The sequence below is a fragment of the Battus philenor genome, unplaced genomic scaffold (genome assembly GCF_028537555.1).
Source record: "Battus philenor isolate CCGP_79_NKW_IND1 unplaced genomic scaffold, ilBatPhil1.0.hap1 SCAF_23, whole genome shotgun sequence".
Lineage (NCBI taxonomy): Eukaryota > Metazoa > Arthropoda > Insecta > Lepidoptera > Papilionidae > Battus > Battus philenor.
The window spans coordinates 9,851,228-9,868,672 of NW_027181686.1; the positions used below are offsets into that span (position 1 = coordinate 9,851,228).

The window sequence follows — 17,445 nt, forward strand, 5'->3', positions numbered from 1 at the left end:
CGAGGATTTGTAAATGACACATATGCATAGATTGAATTAAAAAAATAATATTAATGTTACTTAGAGTGGTGTCGTGGAAAGCACATTTCTATCGAAAAACTTTCAACATGCGCTTGTGCAGGACTTTTAGATAATGCCTTTTGTTAATGTCTCTATTAATATCTTTCTTATTGTTGTCACCTCCATAATTTCACACTCATAAAAAACTTTTGGCAAATATTTTTATAACTTAACTTTTTATAATTATATTAACCACATAATTTTTTTTAATATATGGCTATCATTAAAAAAAATTAACTCGGTATTTGAAATTGTCTGCAAACATAATAATAAAGAGACATATGCCATAAACGTTTCAATGGCAAATGTTTTTTTAATTAGGTTTGCTACAAATAAATTCACTTGTAGATAATCCTTCGTCTTTATTAAAATAAAAAAAAATATTTATACCTTTTAACCTAAGAACATAATGAATATATGTGTTACAAGTTCATTACAGGTATTGAACATCTGAAGCGTGAACTCCGTTAAGATAATAATGAGCCAGTTGTCGCCCACTGTGAGTAATTAAAGCTAATCTTGGTATCATTCCTGTCGATAACACAGGTCTTACAGGGAGTTCCTTGGATACCTCAGCTGGCGATAAATCAGCTAGGTGTTGCAGCAACGCATCGCGCGATGAGAATGTTTGGTCTCCGTAAACTAGTTCACCATCCATTGGATGAATTTTCTCCCACGGTAATGATGATTCGAAATAGCCGCCCTCGCCCTGAAATTATTATGATAAATAAAAAAATAAAAGTAAATGTTTATTACATTATTATTTTTATCATTAATCTCATTAAATATACCAGTTTGATTCTCATTGTTGGACAGATTACATTTTTATATTTAAAGATGTGTGTAATATTATACGTTGAAAACCATGAATACGTAATTCTTTTCTTCAGTCACAAAAGATTAAATTTGGTATCGTTAATATCTCTTAATATACTTAGTCACTAGATGGAAGCAACCTAAGATCATTGTGGCGATCTATTGGGGAAAAGCCTTCCAATATCTATCGGCTGACATGAATAACTGAAAGAATGAATGTATAATATACGTTGTTATGATACCTCTAAAGTTGAAACAGCGTAATGGCTTCCCCTCTTTGCCGTAACAACGGAAACCAGAACCCCTTCCTTGTTCACTATAGGAGTGCCAGCAATATAATGATTGGCTGATTCGAAAGTAGGAGCGCATCGCCACTGGGCCAAACATCCGTCGCTCGACACTATCAGGATACGCTTGCTACGGTTCACGAATACCTGGAAACAACTTAATTATTAACTTTATCGTTACTAAAGCTCGTTAATGATAAATATTGAGAAAATTTATTGACAGAGTGCTCAATATGGGCAACCAGGAAAGTTATGCTCATGTTAAATAAAATCGATTTGTCTAAATCGAAATAGAGAAAATTTCATTAAAAGTTTGCTGCCATGACAGAGTGCATACTGTCACGTAATTGGCCATTGGGCAATATTATAAACCACATTGATTATTTTAATTATTTCACTCGAATTTTTTTTACCGTTTCTCTTCCTTAAAATCTTCCATCTGCCAAAAAAGTTAACCGAATCGATAAAATCGCTCTGGACTTTTCCACCTCGCTAGATTTGGCTATTAATATTTGTTCACGTACAATTTTTGCCCTATACCCTTTATAAAAATTTAAAGGACATAGCAACAAAAAACTAATAGGCTATTTTTATAGTTTGTGAAAACGAAGTTTTTTCTTTAGGTATAAGGTTAACAAACCTGTGGTTGTACGTTTATCTTGCGGTTGCACGTTTATTTGGTTAACGTTTATCGATCGCTAATGGATCTCTAATGATAATGTTTCTTTTTACCTTTTCGGCAGTGGTTTCGTCGATACGGACATATGCCAGTTCACCCAGAGGTGCTAGTAGTTGGTCAGTAAAAATGTCACAGTAGTGATGAGTGGTCCTTGTTCGTTCTTTTATCTGAAAATATATTTACGATCTATTGTCATTACAGCTCATAGATAATTGAAAATCTTTACATAGGCTACTTAATGTTTAAAAGAAAAAAAGTTCATTGATTTCGAAAGGAATATGTCCTTATTAAACTTTTAAATACTGACAATAAGCAAAGATGTTTATTATTATTTCTGTTTATTATTAAATCTTTAATTTGAAATATTAATAATAATATTTATATACCATTTCTAAAGAAAGAAAAAAAATTAAACATACCTCTTCGGGAATGCAACAATGGATGGGCACAACTGAGCCAAAACTGGCAAACTTTTTGCCATCTCTCTCATGCAATTCCGCCGGAATTGACATTGATTCTACAAGCCCCTTATATATTTCATTCAGCACCGTACGCTTCGACATTGTGCTGTTCTATAACATAAAAGTAGAGTAAAAATATCAATATTATTTTTTATGGATGACGTAAATAATCTTGCATGGTCAGAATTTTTAAGGCTCAATAAAGTGACATATAAAATAAAACTTATTTCTCAATCCAATAATTACACAAAATGAAGCAGTGTTTAAGTAGTTAACATACTTGTGTGAGAATCTATTAACGTAAATCATGCAGTAATTTCAACGTACTTGTCTGTGTAAATATACAAAATATGTACATATTCTAATAAAAATGATATTATGAAGTTTTAACGGCTAAAATTCAAAGTAAACAATCGATATTCACATTGCTGTTTTTCTTGTCTAAAATAACGGTACTACTTTCAATCTTTCTGAAATTCATAATTATTTGTGCACTACTTTTTAATTTTTTCACAGCATAAGACTTAAATAAGTTCACTTGTTGTTAAAATTACATTTAGTCGAGTGTTTTTTATTTTATTTTGTATCTGTATTTGTTTTCCAAACTCTAATAAATAATATGAGTAATTTATAGTAGAAAGAAATATATCTTGTATCATTAAAATGTTATCAAAATGTCTTTCTAATAATATTAACAACAAGATTTTTATTGCAAATATAATATTTATAATAAAACCAAAATATTGTATAACATTTCTTTAGTTTTTTTTTTAAATCTTATCGGATAAATAAGCAGGGTTCGATAAACATTATCGGTTCAAAGATTGAAACAAGTCATTAAATGAATAACGACATAATGATAAGTCGGTTATTGATCGTTTTTAAATGAAAAGGATAGGGAAAATTATATAAATTTTATTTTAATATACACAGAGTGGAATTTTTCAACGCCACCTGGAGGGAAAGTACTGTACATACTGGAGATGGACAATTTTACTCAAAGGAAACATTTCTCTATTTTAAAAAGAAACAGAACTGCATTCTCAGATTTTTAAAATTTTATTATTTTCGATTGGCGTAAACTCCGAAAAAATAACACCCTACACTTTTACGGCATCGATCGATAAGGTCAATCATAGGGATCACATCTCTCTAACAAACGGTAAATTAAACACAAGGAAAACTATGAAATATATTTCTTTTAATTAAACGAAAAAAAAAGAGTGAACTAAGTAGTTGCACGAAATGAGCTTCATTTTGTTGGACGCAGTTATTTATTCTTTTAAGGATTTCATTTTCAGTAACTTTTAAAATCCAGCTGTAATGAATATTTAAAATCGTATTGTGCACCTCAGCTTTTGACTCATTTACAGTTGTATAGGAATTTCGGTAAATTTGAATTTTTACATATCCCTATAGAAAAAAATCCAGAGGTGTGAGATCTGGTGATCTCGCAGGCCATCTGATTGTGCCGTTTGTACCAATCCAGGTATTGAAATGGTTATTAACATAGACAGTGGTTGGATGCCGTAAAAGCGCAGGGTGTTATTTTTTTGGATTTTACGCAAATCGAAAATAATAAAATTTCGAAAATCTGAGAATGCAGTTTTGTTTCTTTTTAAAAATAAAGGAATGTTTCCTTTGAGTAAAATTTTCTATCTCCAGTGTGTACATTACTTTCCCTCCAGGTGGCGTTAAAAAATTCCACTCTGTAGAGTCGGCTAGAGAATAAAAAACAAAGATGCGGCTGAGGATGCGACTTTTTTTTTGTCAATCATTATCATCGACGCGTTATTCTATATACGACTAATGCAAGGCTTATGCTTCCTCCAGATATCGGCATGATGACCAGATGGCGCTGTCCGCATCTTTTTTATCAGCGAATTTTTGCGATCTTACCTACCTACCGCCTACTCACGCCGCATCTACCGGCTTCAGTTCACCTTTCTGTTACAATTGGCGCTGGTAACATGAATTAGTTTTTGTAAATGTTAAATACTAATTATCCATTGGCATCTTAAAACTACATAAATCACTAATGAACGATCCAAATATCTCTAAAAAAGTAATTTAAGGTTATTCCAATTACTACCATTAATACCACATTTTCAAAACACCACGATAATGCTCTGCCTGGTTACTAACATTGAATAAAACTTTAAATACATACCCTCTTTTACTAATCTAGTATATAAAAAGTAATGGAATGATTATATACAAAAACGTGTAAGAAAAATGAAAAAAAAATAATTATAGTCTTGTTGTCTTGTCAATGAACATTTTAAATGCTTTTTTGTTACAATTATATCAGTAAACAGAAAACATATACATATACACGTAAATTTGTTTTTGTGCGGTGAAAAGGGACCGCTTAGTGTCACTACGCAATTAACTTACGTTACCTTAAATATTAAAAGTTAACTAGGAAGTGCTAAAAAAAAGCCCCTTATCCTTAGTAGTCTAAAAATACGCGTACTTTTTTTGTAGTAAACGGGTTCAAAATAGTTTCGTCACTTGAAGATACTACCTCGTACTCGTTCCAGTGGCGTACCTGGGGGGGGGGGTCCGCACCGGGCGGCACTTACCTTGGGGCGGCATTTTTTATAACATATTTACTTATAGTTGTAAAAAGCAACTTTTTCATTTCAAATTTATTTTCTTTCTTGAATAATAAATGATTATTATAAGTTTAATATTTGTTTTATATAAATTAGGATTAACTTTATGATTTCGAACATTATTCCTCGGTGTATATAAATGCATTTTAGTGTAAATTTTGGATTCTAATTCAAGAACAAGATAATAATTTTATTTTATTGTATTCATTAAAATTCGTTGAATTCGTAAAACGATCTTTACGACTTTGTTCGGCAATTTTTCTAACTAAAATTTTTTGAAGTCAGTTTATAAATGTCATTTCTTTTGAAAAGTTTATATGATTACTTTGAAGTGATATATCAATATTTTTTTAAATCAAAAACCACTATTTGATTGACATATAATGGAAAGGGTGGCAAACTGGAGATCGCCCCGGGCGGCAAAAGTTCTAGGTACGCCACTGACTCGTTCAGTTTTTTTTTTTTCAGTTTCCCTGAAATAGGTGACGTGTAGTAATAGTTTTTGTAATAATTATTGTATATCTTGCAAATCTCTCAGTAATCATATATATAAAATCCTACCTACATTTTTGTAATTATTAAAATTTTCACGTACTTCACCGCACAAATATAATCGTACGAAAATTGACCGCATAAACACAGTTTCAGTGTACATCCATTCACATTCTTATTGAATTTATTATTTAACACTAGTATTTTCAATATTAAAATTGTAACTGCCGCAATTTAGTTCATTAAAAAATCAATTTTGATAAAATGCAGCGTCCTAACACAAGTATTGCTATATTTAAAAAGAGACACATTATTGGTTGGCGAAATAAATATGTTGACATTGTTTCAAGTGGCAAAGCTGCCAAGACAGTCAGCCTGGATCTCTATAGCAACTAAACTTAATGGCTGCCTCATAAACCTCGGCTCGAACTTTTCAAAATCTCTTTATTGAACATACGATAAATTATATTTCATATTGGCGTAAAGTTGAGTTTATCACCTGTTCAGATGACAAATGCCTCAAATCTGAACACAGACGAAAGAAACTCAACAGAATTAGTGTTAAAAAATACAGAATTCCGAACACATAATTCCCAAGTTGTGCTATCTTCCATGAAGCCATTTATTATGTAGTGACTCTTAGCGTGCACACGTACTGGAATTTTTTTTAAGCCTAACGATAGGTATCTGGATACATTATCTGTGATCCTATAACAAAAGCGTATATCCCAGGATTGGCAAACCAGCGGCTCGCCAGTCACATGCCGTTCTTTGAAGAATAATTTTGTGTTAATAAATTTTTAAAATAATGTGAAATTCAAACTTCGATCTGTATTAAATAATACTAGCTTCATTCTTTCAAGTCAATTATAAGTTAGAAGTCTTCAAGAGTGAAAAGGTGTAACATCAGGCGACAGAGGTGAAATGCTTCGCCCATAGAACACAAAAAACAGCCTTTGCCAAAATGACAAGTGCAATCACCAATTAGATAAATTTTAAAGAATCATTAAAAGAAGTAAAAGAAATTATTAATATTTAAAATTACAAAATATTTATATCAAACATATTATATATAACATATAACAAACATGTTTTAATACACATATTTTGTATTAAAACATGTTTGTTATATTAATATGTTGTTAATAAATATAATTGTCGTGTTTTAATATTGTTATAAATACTTTTTAAATTCGTATTATTTGTAGTTCTTAAGAGATTAAAAATTTGGAAAATTACTCAATCAAGAAGTTTAGACACCACTGACATGCAGAATTATTCTAGTTAGACATTTTTGCAGTTTCTGGAAATGCTTTCAGAGCATACAATGCAAAATAATAGGATCCATACTTTTCGTAAATCATTTCTTTTATATTACTGTAAAGAAATTATATAATCATGGCTATAATTAATTCAAACTTAATTATTAAGCAAGGCAATTTGTTTCAAGGGTTACTGCAAATTAAAATTAATGATTATTTACTATCTGTTCCTACAGACTGCACTGCCAGAGGCTATTGGCCTATAGAAAAAATTAATTAATGTACTATATTTCAGAGTAATCACTTTTTACAGGGCGAATTGGAAAAGTTCTTAAAATTCTCAAAAACCAACTTGTTACGGAAAAGCTAGAGGGCCACGCGGGTCAATTAATATGACAATAATCGGAGACATTGATTGGATGTATATTTATTTATGAATTGTTTAAAGATTTTACTATAGTAATGTTTGTTATAAGGAATAAAACCGATATATCTTATTGGCGATTTACTCCACAGACATGTGGTTTTGTTTCACTGTAAGTCTCGTTGACAAACTCAAATTCGAGCCATAGAAGGGCTGTGTGTGCTCGGGATATCTGACATAACACACGAAGACCACTCGACTATTTCCGCTATTTTTAATTAAAACTCGACGTCATGAGGTATCTTCTTTATAGAATAATTTTTAAAGAGAGTAAAATTTAAGATACCCCAGCAAATTGGCAAGTTGAATTGGCAGGTGCGCAACAGATGGCGGCGGGGGCCTTAAGTTTCTGCAAGGACAGACGACTTTATAAAGATCGTCGTAAGGCCTGGATGCAGGCAGTTTCCAACCGATGCATGATGATGCGAAAAGCATCTCAAGTCTAGTGGACGTCTTATGACCGTTACTAAAGTGCTACCAAATCCACTACCATGCTTTAAATATGGGTGCGGCGAGATTATACTTGTACTATATACGTATCGGCCGCTCCGTTACGTCAGTCTATCTATGTATATGTATGTCTATTTTCCGCGCCCGGTGCTCTAAATTTTGCTCATAAACATTGTGGATATTATCTTTAAATAAAATAAAGCACCTTAGCCTTTCTAAAATTCTTACGACACCTATGTAACACATAAATATTTTTACATTGAAACGAAAGGGTTAGACCAGTGTCGAGTTCACTTTCGAATTGCCCCTTATGGGGCGTGGACCCTTCGTTGAGAAACACCAATTTAAAGAAATCGAAAAAATATTTTTTAATTTTAGCAATTTTTAAGGAAAAAAGTCTTAAATCAATCATATCTATCAATTCTTCAACTATAAAGAAACGGTATTAATATATATGTTACAATAAGATACGTTATTTATAAGAAATAATCATATTTGTTACCTACTTGATAAAGTAACAACTCTAATTTTATATACGTGTATATTCAAAATAATCACTTACCATACATCCTAAAACATTATTATTTATTTGTTATTATTATGTTCATAAAGAAATATTGCGTAATATTTCTCATCTATTTGTAATCTGCGTATAATGACTGTTTAATAATGGAACATACGAATGGCGTACTTTACATTTGTAAATATATCAATCTATTGAAACGATTTATTAAGAAAATAGTGATGAGTTTTTCTGCAATTTTGTGCGGATGTATCTTCGCTACACGTCTTCACAATTTATAAATTATACTCATTGGTTTTGGCTAAATTTCAAATATAATATGACGATGTAATAAAATATGTTAATTAAGATTATAATCATTTAAATTTAAAACTTACATTTTAAGCCCGTAAACAATTTTGTTATCTCAACTAAAAAACTGCGTTATTTATAAAACGTTTATGAAAAATAAAAATTCTATCAAAGTACACTTGGTTGAGCTCTTATATATATACCTTTATCGGTATACCAGTATCATGGTTAAGAACAAATTTTGTCTATACACCGGTTTCCCCTTGATGTATTACCAACTTATAAAGTAAATTTTATAGATTTATCCATTGTGTAACCAAACAATTGAAATTTGATTTAACTATACATACGTTACAAGAATTAATATAACTTATCTGTATTATTTTAATCTTTGAAAAAGTCACTTTTAAACATTTATTTTATAAAAGCTGCCGTGAAGAACTTCGACTTCTGCCTTACTGTCCTATTGCAGTCAAATAAAAGAGAAATAATAAACAAAAGTACATTGTTAATAATAAAGGGCTATTACGTAAAGAATTTACTTTTATATTATATGCACTGCAAGACTATATCAATGTGATTATATTTTTATTGTAATCATTTATATAATACGAAGGGACATTTGTTGAAATGTATTCTGTGGATTGTGTGGAAGAAAAGTGTTGTTTTTAATATGTATCTTTGGATCTTTCCTTAAAAACCTCTCTCGTATTTTAATGAAAACTCTAATTGCTAGTATCATTCCTGAGTTAGTGTTTAGCAATTTTTTGACGATTCATTTATTTACATACATTATTTCTCATAACACAAACTAAATAAACTTCAAACAAAATTAAAGCATAATCGTTGTTATAGGGTTAATATTTTTTTGTATTCTCTCATGTTATTTAAATGGTTGAACCGTATTAACTATTATTGATACATTTTTATGACAATTAACATATTCATTTACTTGTGACGGAAGTTGTTATTCCCTTGATGGTGAAAAATTTACCAACTCAAAGAGTGATACTCTATCTATATAAGATTTTACAACATAATATTCTTTCTTTCATTTGACTATTTTTAATCTAGTTATAGACCTTTTTTGTCACAAATACTGTTGTTAACACCAATTTTCACCAAGGGTTTTCGACTTTTAAGACAATCCACAGAAAGTCAAAACGTAAATTTTAGATAAAATGCATTCTTATATCCAATCTTTGTATGTAGTGGTATGTAGTGTAGTGGTATATTATTGTTTAGTAGATATATTCACCACCTACCATTTTACTTATATGCTTACAAACTTATAAAAACATATTCCTATACAATAAATTTGCTTTCGGACATGCGCCGTTTGCAAAGATACTATGTTATTCAACATTGCATTCGAACCTTCGTTATAAAAGAATGCACAACTCTTTGATTTAACTTCACGTATTGTTTTTAATATATCAATATATACATTAGAGCAATTAGAAATATGATTTACTTAATTCAACCGTCGTAGTCTATCGAAACATTGAGAGTTTCATTTTTATAAGTAAATGAATGAAGCGATAAATAATTCATTTAACAAAAATCTTCCAAGTTGATTCATTGCAATAAACTAATCGTGTAACTTAATGATAAATATCCTTTCACTCAATAAACAAGTCATATTGGCAAGTTCATCTGTGACGGGGATTCCCCGTCCATAACGTATTTAAGTACAATAAAGATTAGACAAAAAACAAATCATTATAGAAATAGAAGCTTTATAAACGCTATATTTGTACTTAGATATTTTTGTTATTTATATTTCAAATCGATTTAATAAAATATTTCAATAAATCGTATACTTTATAATCTATACATTTTTGCGTTCGATTATTCGTTTTTTTGAAAGTATTTATTAATTATTTGTACTGTGATAAAAATAGATGTATAGTATGAAAATTGGAAGTGTTTATCAATTTTATATTGTAGCGGCCACACTTGTTCACACTTGTTCACCCGCGGGTACTGACTTATTGATATACGCACTTCAATACTTTAGTGAACAGCGTATCCAAAAGTCGCCAAAATCGATTACGTTGCTGCATGACTGAAAACTCTCTTTGATATTTCAGGTGTATAAATAATCGTGTGATTGTACCAATATAAAGGTTTTCATGTAAACAGCCATGTGTTTTATTTTACACCTAATTGTTGACGTTCCAACTCAGACGCCCTCTGCAAACAAACAATGCACTAAGTGTAAATGTATAAGATTGTATCCCGGGAATCGAATTGTAGCTTACGATTACAAGTCACAGTCTTCTACCACTACTAGACTCATAAATAGTACTTTTATTTAATTTAAGATAGAGAAACTATCCTAAAACTTAATTTCTCGTCCCTTTAAAATAAAATTAAATAGTAAGGCGATGTAAATATTCCAAAGAGGCAAGTCAGTGTCTCTTATGATACAGGATATAAATTATTTGGACATATATCATAGTATTCATTTTTTTCTACTTTGATTTTACTGTATTTTTTTCACCAGATAGAATTATAACTAGAAAAAACTATGATATTTCAGGTGTATAAATAGTCGTGTGATTGTACCAATATAAAGGTTTTCATGTAAACAGCCATGTATTTTATTTTACACATAATTGTTGACGTTCCAACTCAGACGCCCACAGCAAACAAACAATGCACTAAGTGTAAATGTGTAAGATTGTATCCCGGGAATCGAATTGTAGCTACAATTGCAAGTCACAGTCTTCTACCACTACTAGACTCATATATAGCACTTTTATTTAATTTAGGATAGAGAAACTGTTCTAAAACTTATTTTCTCGTCCCTTAAAATAAAATTGAATAATAAGGCGATTTAAATATTCCAAAGAGGCAAGTCAATGTCTCTTATGATACAGGATATAGATTATTTTGACATATATCATAGTGTTCATTTTTTCCTACTTTGATTTTACTATATTTTTTTCACCGGATAGAGTTATAACCAGAAAAGGCACAAACCGTCTCATTAGTTTATAATAATAAATTAAGGATGCGTTTATATGGTAAGACAAAGCGGGAATCTAATTCTTCATTTATACAATATTAACGCATTTACTTACTAATATGTAAATGGTTTCTATTTACGACTTGGTTTCTTTTTGGTCTGATTCCTACCTACCATGTGATTGAAACTAGTGTGGCATGAAAAATAATTTTATGTTGTCAACTTGTTACTCGTGTACTTGTTTAAAAAGTAGGCATATGTTAACGCATTCATAAATTTCCTTTCTTTTTCATTTATGTACAAAAGTGTAGTTCAAAGAGCTCTCTATTTGTAATGAATGAATATTTGCACAATATAATGTGATGTCTGTCGAACCTTTATAAGGAAAACATATTGCTTGTTAATATAATGATTCAGTTATACATAAAAATAAAATTTAAAATAGCAAATAAAGTACAGGATACACTATAACTATAATTTTTTCAAAAAAATTGATACCTTTAATTTTAATTAAAAATGAAAAACACACCTTTTAAGACGAATTATTTTCCCATTATTATTGAAGAAAATAAATTACTTTTACATCCTTCATAAACATTTTCTCTTTAATTTTGCTGGTTTTATATAATTTATTTTTAGTTATACCTTCATACTCTTGTAAACCGCCCATGTCACCTAAACTTGAGCAGACTTTTATGCTAAGATTTGAAATGACCTGCTTGGGTCTATTTTTCCTGATAAGTTAAACTCTGGAGCCTCTAAGAGTAGAGTTAACAGGTTTCTTTTGGATGGGCGTGTACCACCTGAGTATTCATTTACACTTTCCATCAAGTGAGATGAAAGACAAACGCCCATTCCTTTATTTAAAAACGACACTGATACATAAATATGACTTGATGGTTATTTTCGGCAGATAATAGAAATATTAGATGTGAAGAATCGGTAAGAGTTTTTCCTGTACAAGTAAATTCTATATTATACCTTTTTTAAACGCGTATACAAATCTTGGAACGCATACTACGTTTGTGTCTCAAAAATCATTTGACTATTAATTTTTGATAACGTGTAATACGTGAATGAAAATAAAACCAAACATTTGTTGAGGGGAATCCCAAATACATATAATATTGTATGTTATCTAGAGAACAAAACAATTGAGGTAATATTCTCTTTTTTACATCATTCTAAACGCGTTTAATTTTGATATCCTGTTAGCTTACGCCTGATTTCGAGTTGTTCTTTAAGTTGTCTTCAAAAGGCATTTACTTATTTTCCGATAAAAACAATTTATTTTAAGGTTGTCAAAAACTATTTTTAGTCAAATAAAATAAAAAAAACACGTATATTTCAACAATAACAGTTTTCAGATATCATTTATAAATGAGTATAACATCAAAGTCAGTTCCGGTGACGCGGCGAGCGGCATGCAAACGGGCAGGTGAGATGGCACAAAGCCGAGAATTCAGAGCTGGATCACGATACAATATTTTCCCGCCACTGCAACCTACTATAATTACATAGTGTCCTTGGTACGGGCCTCCGAATGCACGGCTGAAATATTACTTTTAGTTATTATCTAGGTAAAATAAAACATGTTCAACAATATATCTATATTTAAATACACAATTTACACGCACTTTTGAATCGTGAATTACTTTAATGTTGATGTACATTATAATATCAAACGTGTATTTCTTTAACCGGACTGTAACTGTTGTCCAATGGAATTTACAAATTCCGCGGTTTTAACTTTGCAGCTGCAGATGGCGCCTAACCTATCTTTTTTACAGTAGAGCTGTAAGATGACTTGCGTGCAAGCTTTCGCTCGTGCTGCCAATGTATCACAAGCTATAAACTTAGTTTTTGTGTACATCTGTTGTACCATTTTCTCTGTATAACCTTTTCTAATTAACTCTTTTACTAACGATTCGATTGAGCATCAGTTTAATTAAAATGTTTGTGTATTTGTTATAAATAGCAAAATAATGAAGACAAACATACAAAAGACAGACATAGACAACACTTTATATAGAGGGTTTTTAGACAAGAATTTTATTTCTCAAGAAATATGGGTATTTTGCATATGATGTTTCACTGCATCAATTAAACTGAATTTAAAGCGTAATATTTATATTGTCATATAGCTCTGTTTATACTATCAAAATATTACTATAATTCACACTTTGTGCATTAACTACATAGGCAGCACTGCAGCAGTGACTTCTACAACACTGCGATCGCCAACCCGCTTATCAAGTTTGGCGATTATATCTTCCATAGATATTTTCCGAAAAGGTTAATGCCTTGCAGTGGGCGTCTATAGGCTGAAACGACATTACACAACGTGTTAATTGGCAGCCTGAAAATAGATTTACAGTACACGGCATTTGATTTGGCACATAGAAATATTGATGTTTCATAAGAAAAAAATCTTGTTTTAAACTGAATTGAAAAATAAAATTCTTGTTTAAAACACCCTTCCCAATTTAATGTATTACCGTAACTCTGATCTCAGCTTATTGTGTTTGCATAAATCACAAACAAGAAGTGTCGAATCTACTAGAACAATCGCCGGGGCTATTTTTACAACATGGAGGATAACCTCAAATATACTTAGTTCCTTTTCTTTAATTGTTATTCCAGCATTGTCCGCATTTGAAAAGCGCCTTTCTATACGTTTCAATTCCTTTAAGGGATAATTTCATGAATTTCAATGACTATTTTTCATTAAATTTATTTTTTAAATTATAAATATCCATGTACAATACACCCTAATCTCATTACATTATTTATTACTTCTGAAAACATTATTTTTGGTACAATGCATGGTACACCAAACATGCTTTAATTTACAATGAGCTATATATTAAACCTTTAAATGCTTTTAGACTGATAACCAATCACTCTGTATAAAGTGTTCACTCTAAAATATATGACATTAATTTATTTATTTCCTATTAATATGTGATAGACTAAATTGCTAGGAGTAAAGTCTGCAAGGACATATTGTCATATTTTTTCTTTTGACAATTTTTGGTTAGAGTGTACCATACAATAAGTGGCAGAAATTGAGCTATACATATATTTTTTTAATGTTTTAGTATCTAACTAGCCATACTGTATATTATAGATCATAAATATTTTTACATGGGATAAAAAATTATTAAAGAGAATGGTTAATAATGTTATATTGGTACCTTACATGTTTTTCTACTAACATCAGCTTGTCTGGTATTAACACCTTTTACCATAGTATACAAGCAGTGGCCAATACCAAACCTGTAACAGTTTATAAAAATAATTTCATTATTGTAATTAAAAGATAATTTTCAATTTTTTATTTATTATAACCTACTTTAGGTAACCATATGAAATTCATATAGGTTTTTACTAATATTGAAGTGGTATTGTTTTCATTAACCTTCTTCCTGATAAATATTATATATGTATGGTTATATGTATATACACTACCAAAGGCGTTTCACATGATCACTCACTTTAGGCTACATTGACAAGCACACAATCACTCAAAACGCTATCTCCATAGCTATCCATACCTATGTCGGGGATATTGGAAAGATCAAGTGGCAGTAGGCAGACTAATAACATACAGAACAGATGGCCACTAGAGGCTAAAGTTTCTGGAATGGATACTATTGATAAGCACAGCATAGGAATGGCCTCCGCCAGGAACCTTGTTAAGCTTGGCTGTATACTTCCTACCTATTGGATATTGATAAACAAGACTTAGACTAGCAGTGGACATCCCTCAACTGAAACGATAACGATGATGTGTGTTATGGACAGAAATCTGATATATGTGTTTAAATAATAAACAAAGTTCAGACTATAGCTTTCTATGGAAAGCATTTTTACATTGAAAACAATGTAAACATGCTTTCGGAAATTTTGAATTAAAAAATCCATTTTTAGGTTTGAATGTATATTATCTTGTGAATTTATAATTTTAGCATTTAAAAATTAGAAATTTAGGATCAAAATTTTTTAATGAATGGCGAATATAAATGAGACAGAGAGAGATGATAAACTACACCTGCACAAATGAAGATACAAAACTAGTTGTTTTTATTAATTTATCTACTATTTTTGTTTCATTAAAGCTAATTCCATAATATTTTAGCCCAATGATAAATTCAGACACAAAAATATGATATAAATGCACCCCCTAAACCAATTTCAAATATCTATGTTTCCTTTTCTGTTAAAAAATTAAAATGTGAAAAAGATTAAATGCAAAATAGTAGAAATGTCAATGCTAATATTAATAAAGTTAAAGTTCTTGCCTAAACATAGCATTGCAGCCAAATGCTGAAATGCAATAGAGCTATTTTGCTATAGAAAAGCTATTGAAAATGTTATCTACAGCAAATAACTATACTATCTAAACCAGTCATACTAACAAGGGTGTCAAACTTAAAACCTAACTTGCACCGCAAAAAAAATCAATGGTGGTAAAAACAATTTCTTTTTAACTTATTTTAATTATTGTTTACATCTTGATGTTTGACATCTTTTCTCCACAACTATTATTCCTATTTTAGAAGAAAAAAATTTACTTTTGAAATTGACCTAATGGAAATATCCAGCAAAACAAGCCTTTGAGCCGCAATAAAGGTCATCACAAATAGCATATGGCTTGCGGTTTGACACTCTTGCCTTAAAGCATTAGTTCTACAGTACTTAACCTTTTTAATAGATAACAGAGATCTATAGTCCAAGTTAACTGTTGGAAGCCTTCATCCTGGCATATCTTTGTGAAATTTTTGTTCATGTAGTCTCTTTGTTCTGAAGAAAGCACCATTTTCACACAGGCTATACCGCAATCCCAGCTGAAACATTGCTGGCAATGGTCTAATTTATGCTCAATGTACTTTGGTATGTAGATATTATCTGCAAAATTAGTTAATACTATGAAATATTGGTACTGAAACAAAGAAAGATAGATGTTTCACCACAAATGGTGCTTCATCATCATGTCAGCCCATAAACGCGAACCGAAGGCATAGCCTTCCTCAAAAATCGACACAATGTCCATATTGTGGTGCTTAGTCTAGATAATATCTTAAATATAGTAACTAAGGTTTAGTGTCTCCTAGAAAACTTCAGCTTGGATTATCACATTACATATCCTACTATGATGTCATTAAGTGTTTAGTTATTCCAATTCAAAGACACAAGAGAGCCAGACTTATAGTTGCACTATCAGTGCTATAACTTCGAAATGAGTCAATGCTGAAAAGGGTGCGATAGATACTTCTGCAATCTTTCTATCATTTACGCAGAATTTATAATGAAATAGACCTTCTGGCTGTTATTCAAAAGTACTCCAAAAAGAACACCAAGTTAAAAATGTATTTTATTCAGATATAAAAAGATAACAGAAAGATATGAACAACACTTGGTGAAAGGTATATCCTTTAAATTACTTACCTTTATCTTTTTTAGCCATGCCACATTTATTAAAAAATAAAATTTCTTTTTACATAAATCGTTTTAAAAGCTTTAAAATGCCTCGAATTTTATTTAATAACTCTTTCAAAAGTAGCTGTATGTTGACAGTTTCGTTTTGTCAATCGGATATTTTAATGTTGATGATTATCTTTCCAATTCTGCGTTCCTTAATTTTTTAAACTAATGAAAGTGAAATACATTTATATTTGAAATAATATATATTTAAAAATTTGACAGTTTAAAATAAATATAGTAGTTTATATTAATTTTATGCAGCAAATTTTTTTTTTGGAAATGTTCATATATTTGGTATGGTCTTTTCGGAAGCTAGATTGCTAAATTAGTTAGATGTTGTTTTACCTATGAACAAAAAGATTCACGATAGCGATCAAGAACAGTTTGTTAACATATGCTAAAAATATAAAATTATTGTTTTATTGTTTATGTCTTGTATACGTTTAAAGTACAACAAATTCATATTGAACCATTTTAGCCTATTAATGCTTACAGTTAATTAAAGGTTTTGAATAATATATAATATTAAAATTTAACCGAATATTGATGAATTTCTACTAGGATATTAGGATTATCTAAATTGAAATCTGCGTGTTTAAAAATTTTCTTTGCAATATTCTT

At 30.3% G+C, this 17,445-nt stretch overlaps 2 protein-coding genes across 4 annotated transcripts; both read right to left on the reverse strand.

Moving 5' to 3' along the window:
• Window positions 1–381: 381 nt before the first annotated feature.
• Window positions 382–14,738, reverse strand: LOC137924047 (poxin-like). Of its 3 annotated transcripts, none has more exons than XM_068767354.1 (5): window positions 14,535–14,738; window positions 2,262–2,414; window positions 1,896–2,009; window positions 1,119–1,310; window positions 382–769 (listed from the first exon to the last, which is right to left on the reverse strand). In XM_068767354.1, the coding sequence occupies exons 1-5, from the start codon at window positions 14,586–14,588 to the stop codon at window positions 494–496; spliced, it is 789 nt and encodes a 262-aa protein (XP_068623455.1). In that variant the 5' UTR covers window positions 14,589–14,738; the 3' UTR covers window positions 382–493. The 3 variants fall into 3 exon arrangements, with proteins under 3 accessions (XP_068623455.1, XP_068623457.1, XP_068623456.1); XM_068767356.1 differs by lacking the exon at window positions 14,535–14,738 and adding an exon at window positions 8,450–8,540 and having other exon boundaries at window positions 383–769; XM_068767355.1 differs by lacking the exon at window positions 14,535–14,738 and adding an exon at window positions 8,112–8,346 and having other exon boundaries at window positions 383–769.
• On the reverse strand, window positions 12,662–16,943 carry LOC137924048 (uncharacterized). The gene is made up of 3 exons (XM_068767358.1): window positions 16,789–16,943; window positions 16,044–16,248; window positions 12,662–12,888 (listed from the first exon to the last, which is right to left on the reverse strand). The coding sequence occupies exons 1-3, from the start codon at window positions 16,805–16,807 to the stop codon at window positions 12,708–12,710; spliced, it is 405 nt and encodes a 134-aa protein (XP_068623459.1). The 5' UTR covers window positions 16,808–16,943; the 3' UTR covers window positions 12,662–12,707.
• Window positions 16,944–17,445: the final 502 nt, after the last annotated feature.

What these genes read in the sequence shown, in the direction of transcription:
- LOC137924047 (XM_068767354.1), bottom strand. Translation starts at nt 14,588, where the DNA reads ATGGTAAAAGGTGTTAATACCAGACAAGCTGATGTTAGTAGAAAAACA. An exon ending in ATTGTTGCATTCCCGAAGAG is followed by an intron (nt 2,010 to 2,261) that starts GTATGTTTAATT and finishes ATATATTTTCAG; the next exon opens with ATAAAAGAACGAACAAGGAC. An exon ending in ACGCTGTTTCAACTTTAGAG is followed by an intron (nt 770 to 1,118) that starts GTATCATAACAA and finishes TAATAATTTCAG; the next exon opens with GGCGAGGGCGGCTATTTCGA.
- LOC137924048 (XM_068767358.1), bottom strand. An exon ending in CTCTGTTATCTATTAAAAAG is followed by an intron (nt 12,889 to 16,043) that starts GTTAAGTACTGT and finishes GTAATATTTCAG; the next exon opens with CCGTGCATTCGGAGGCCCGT.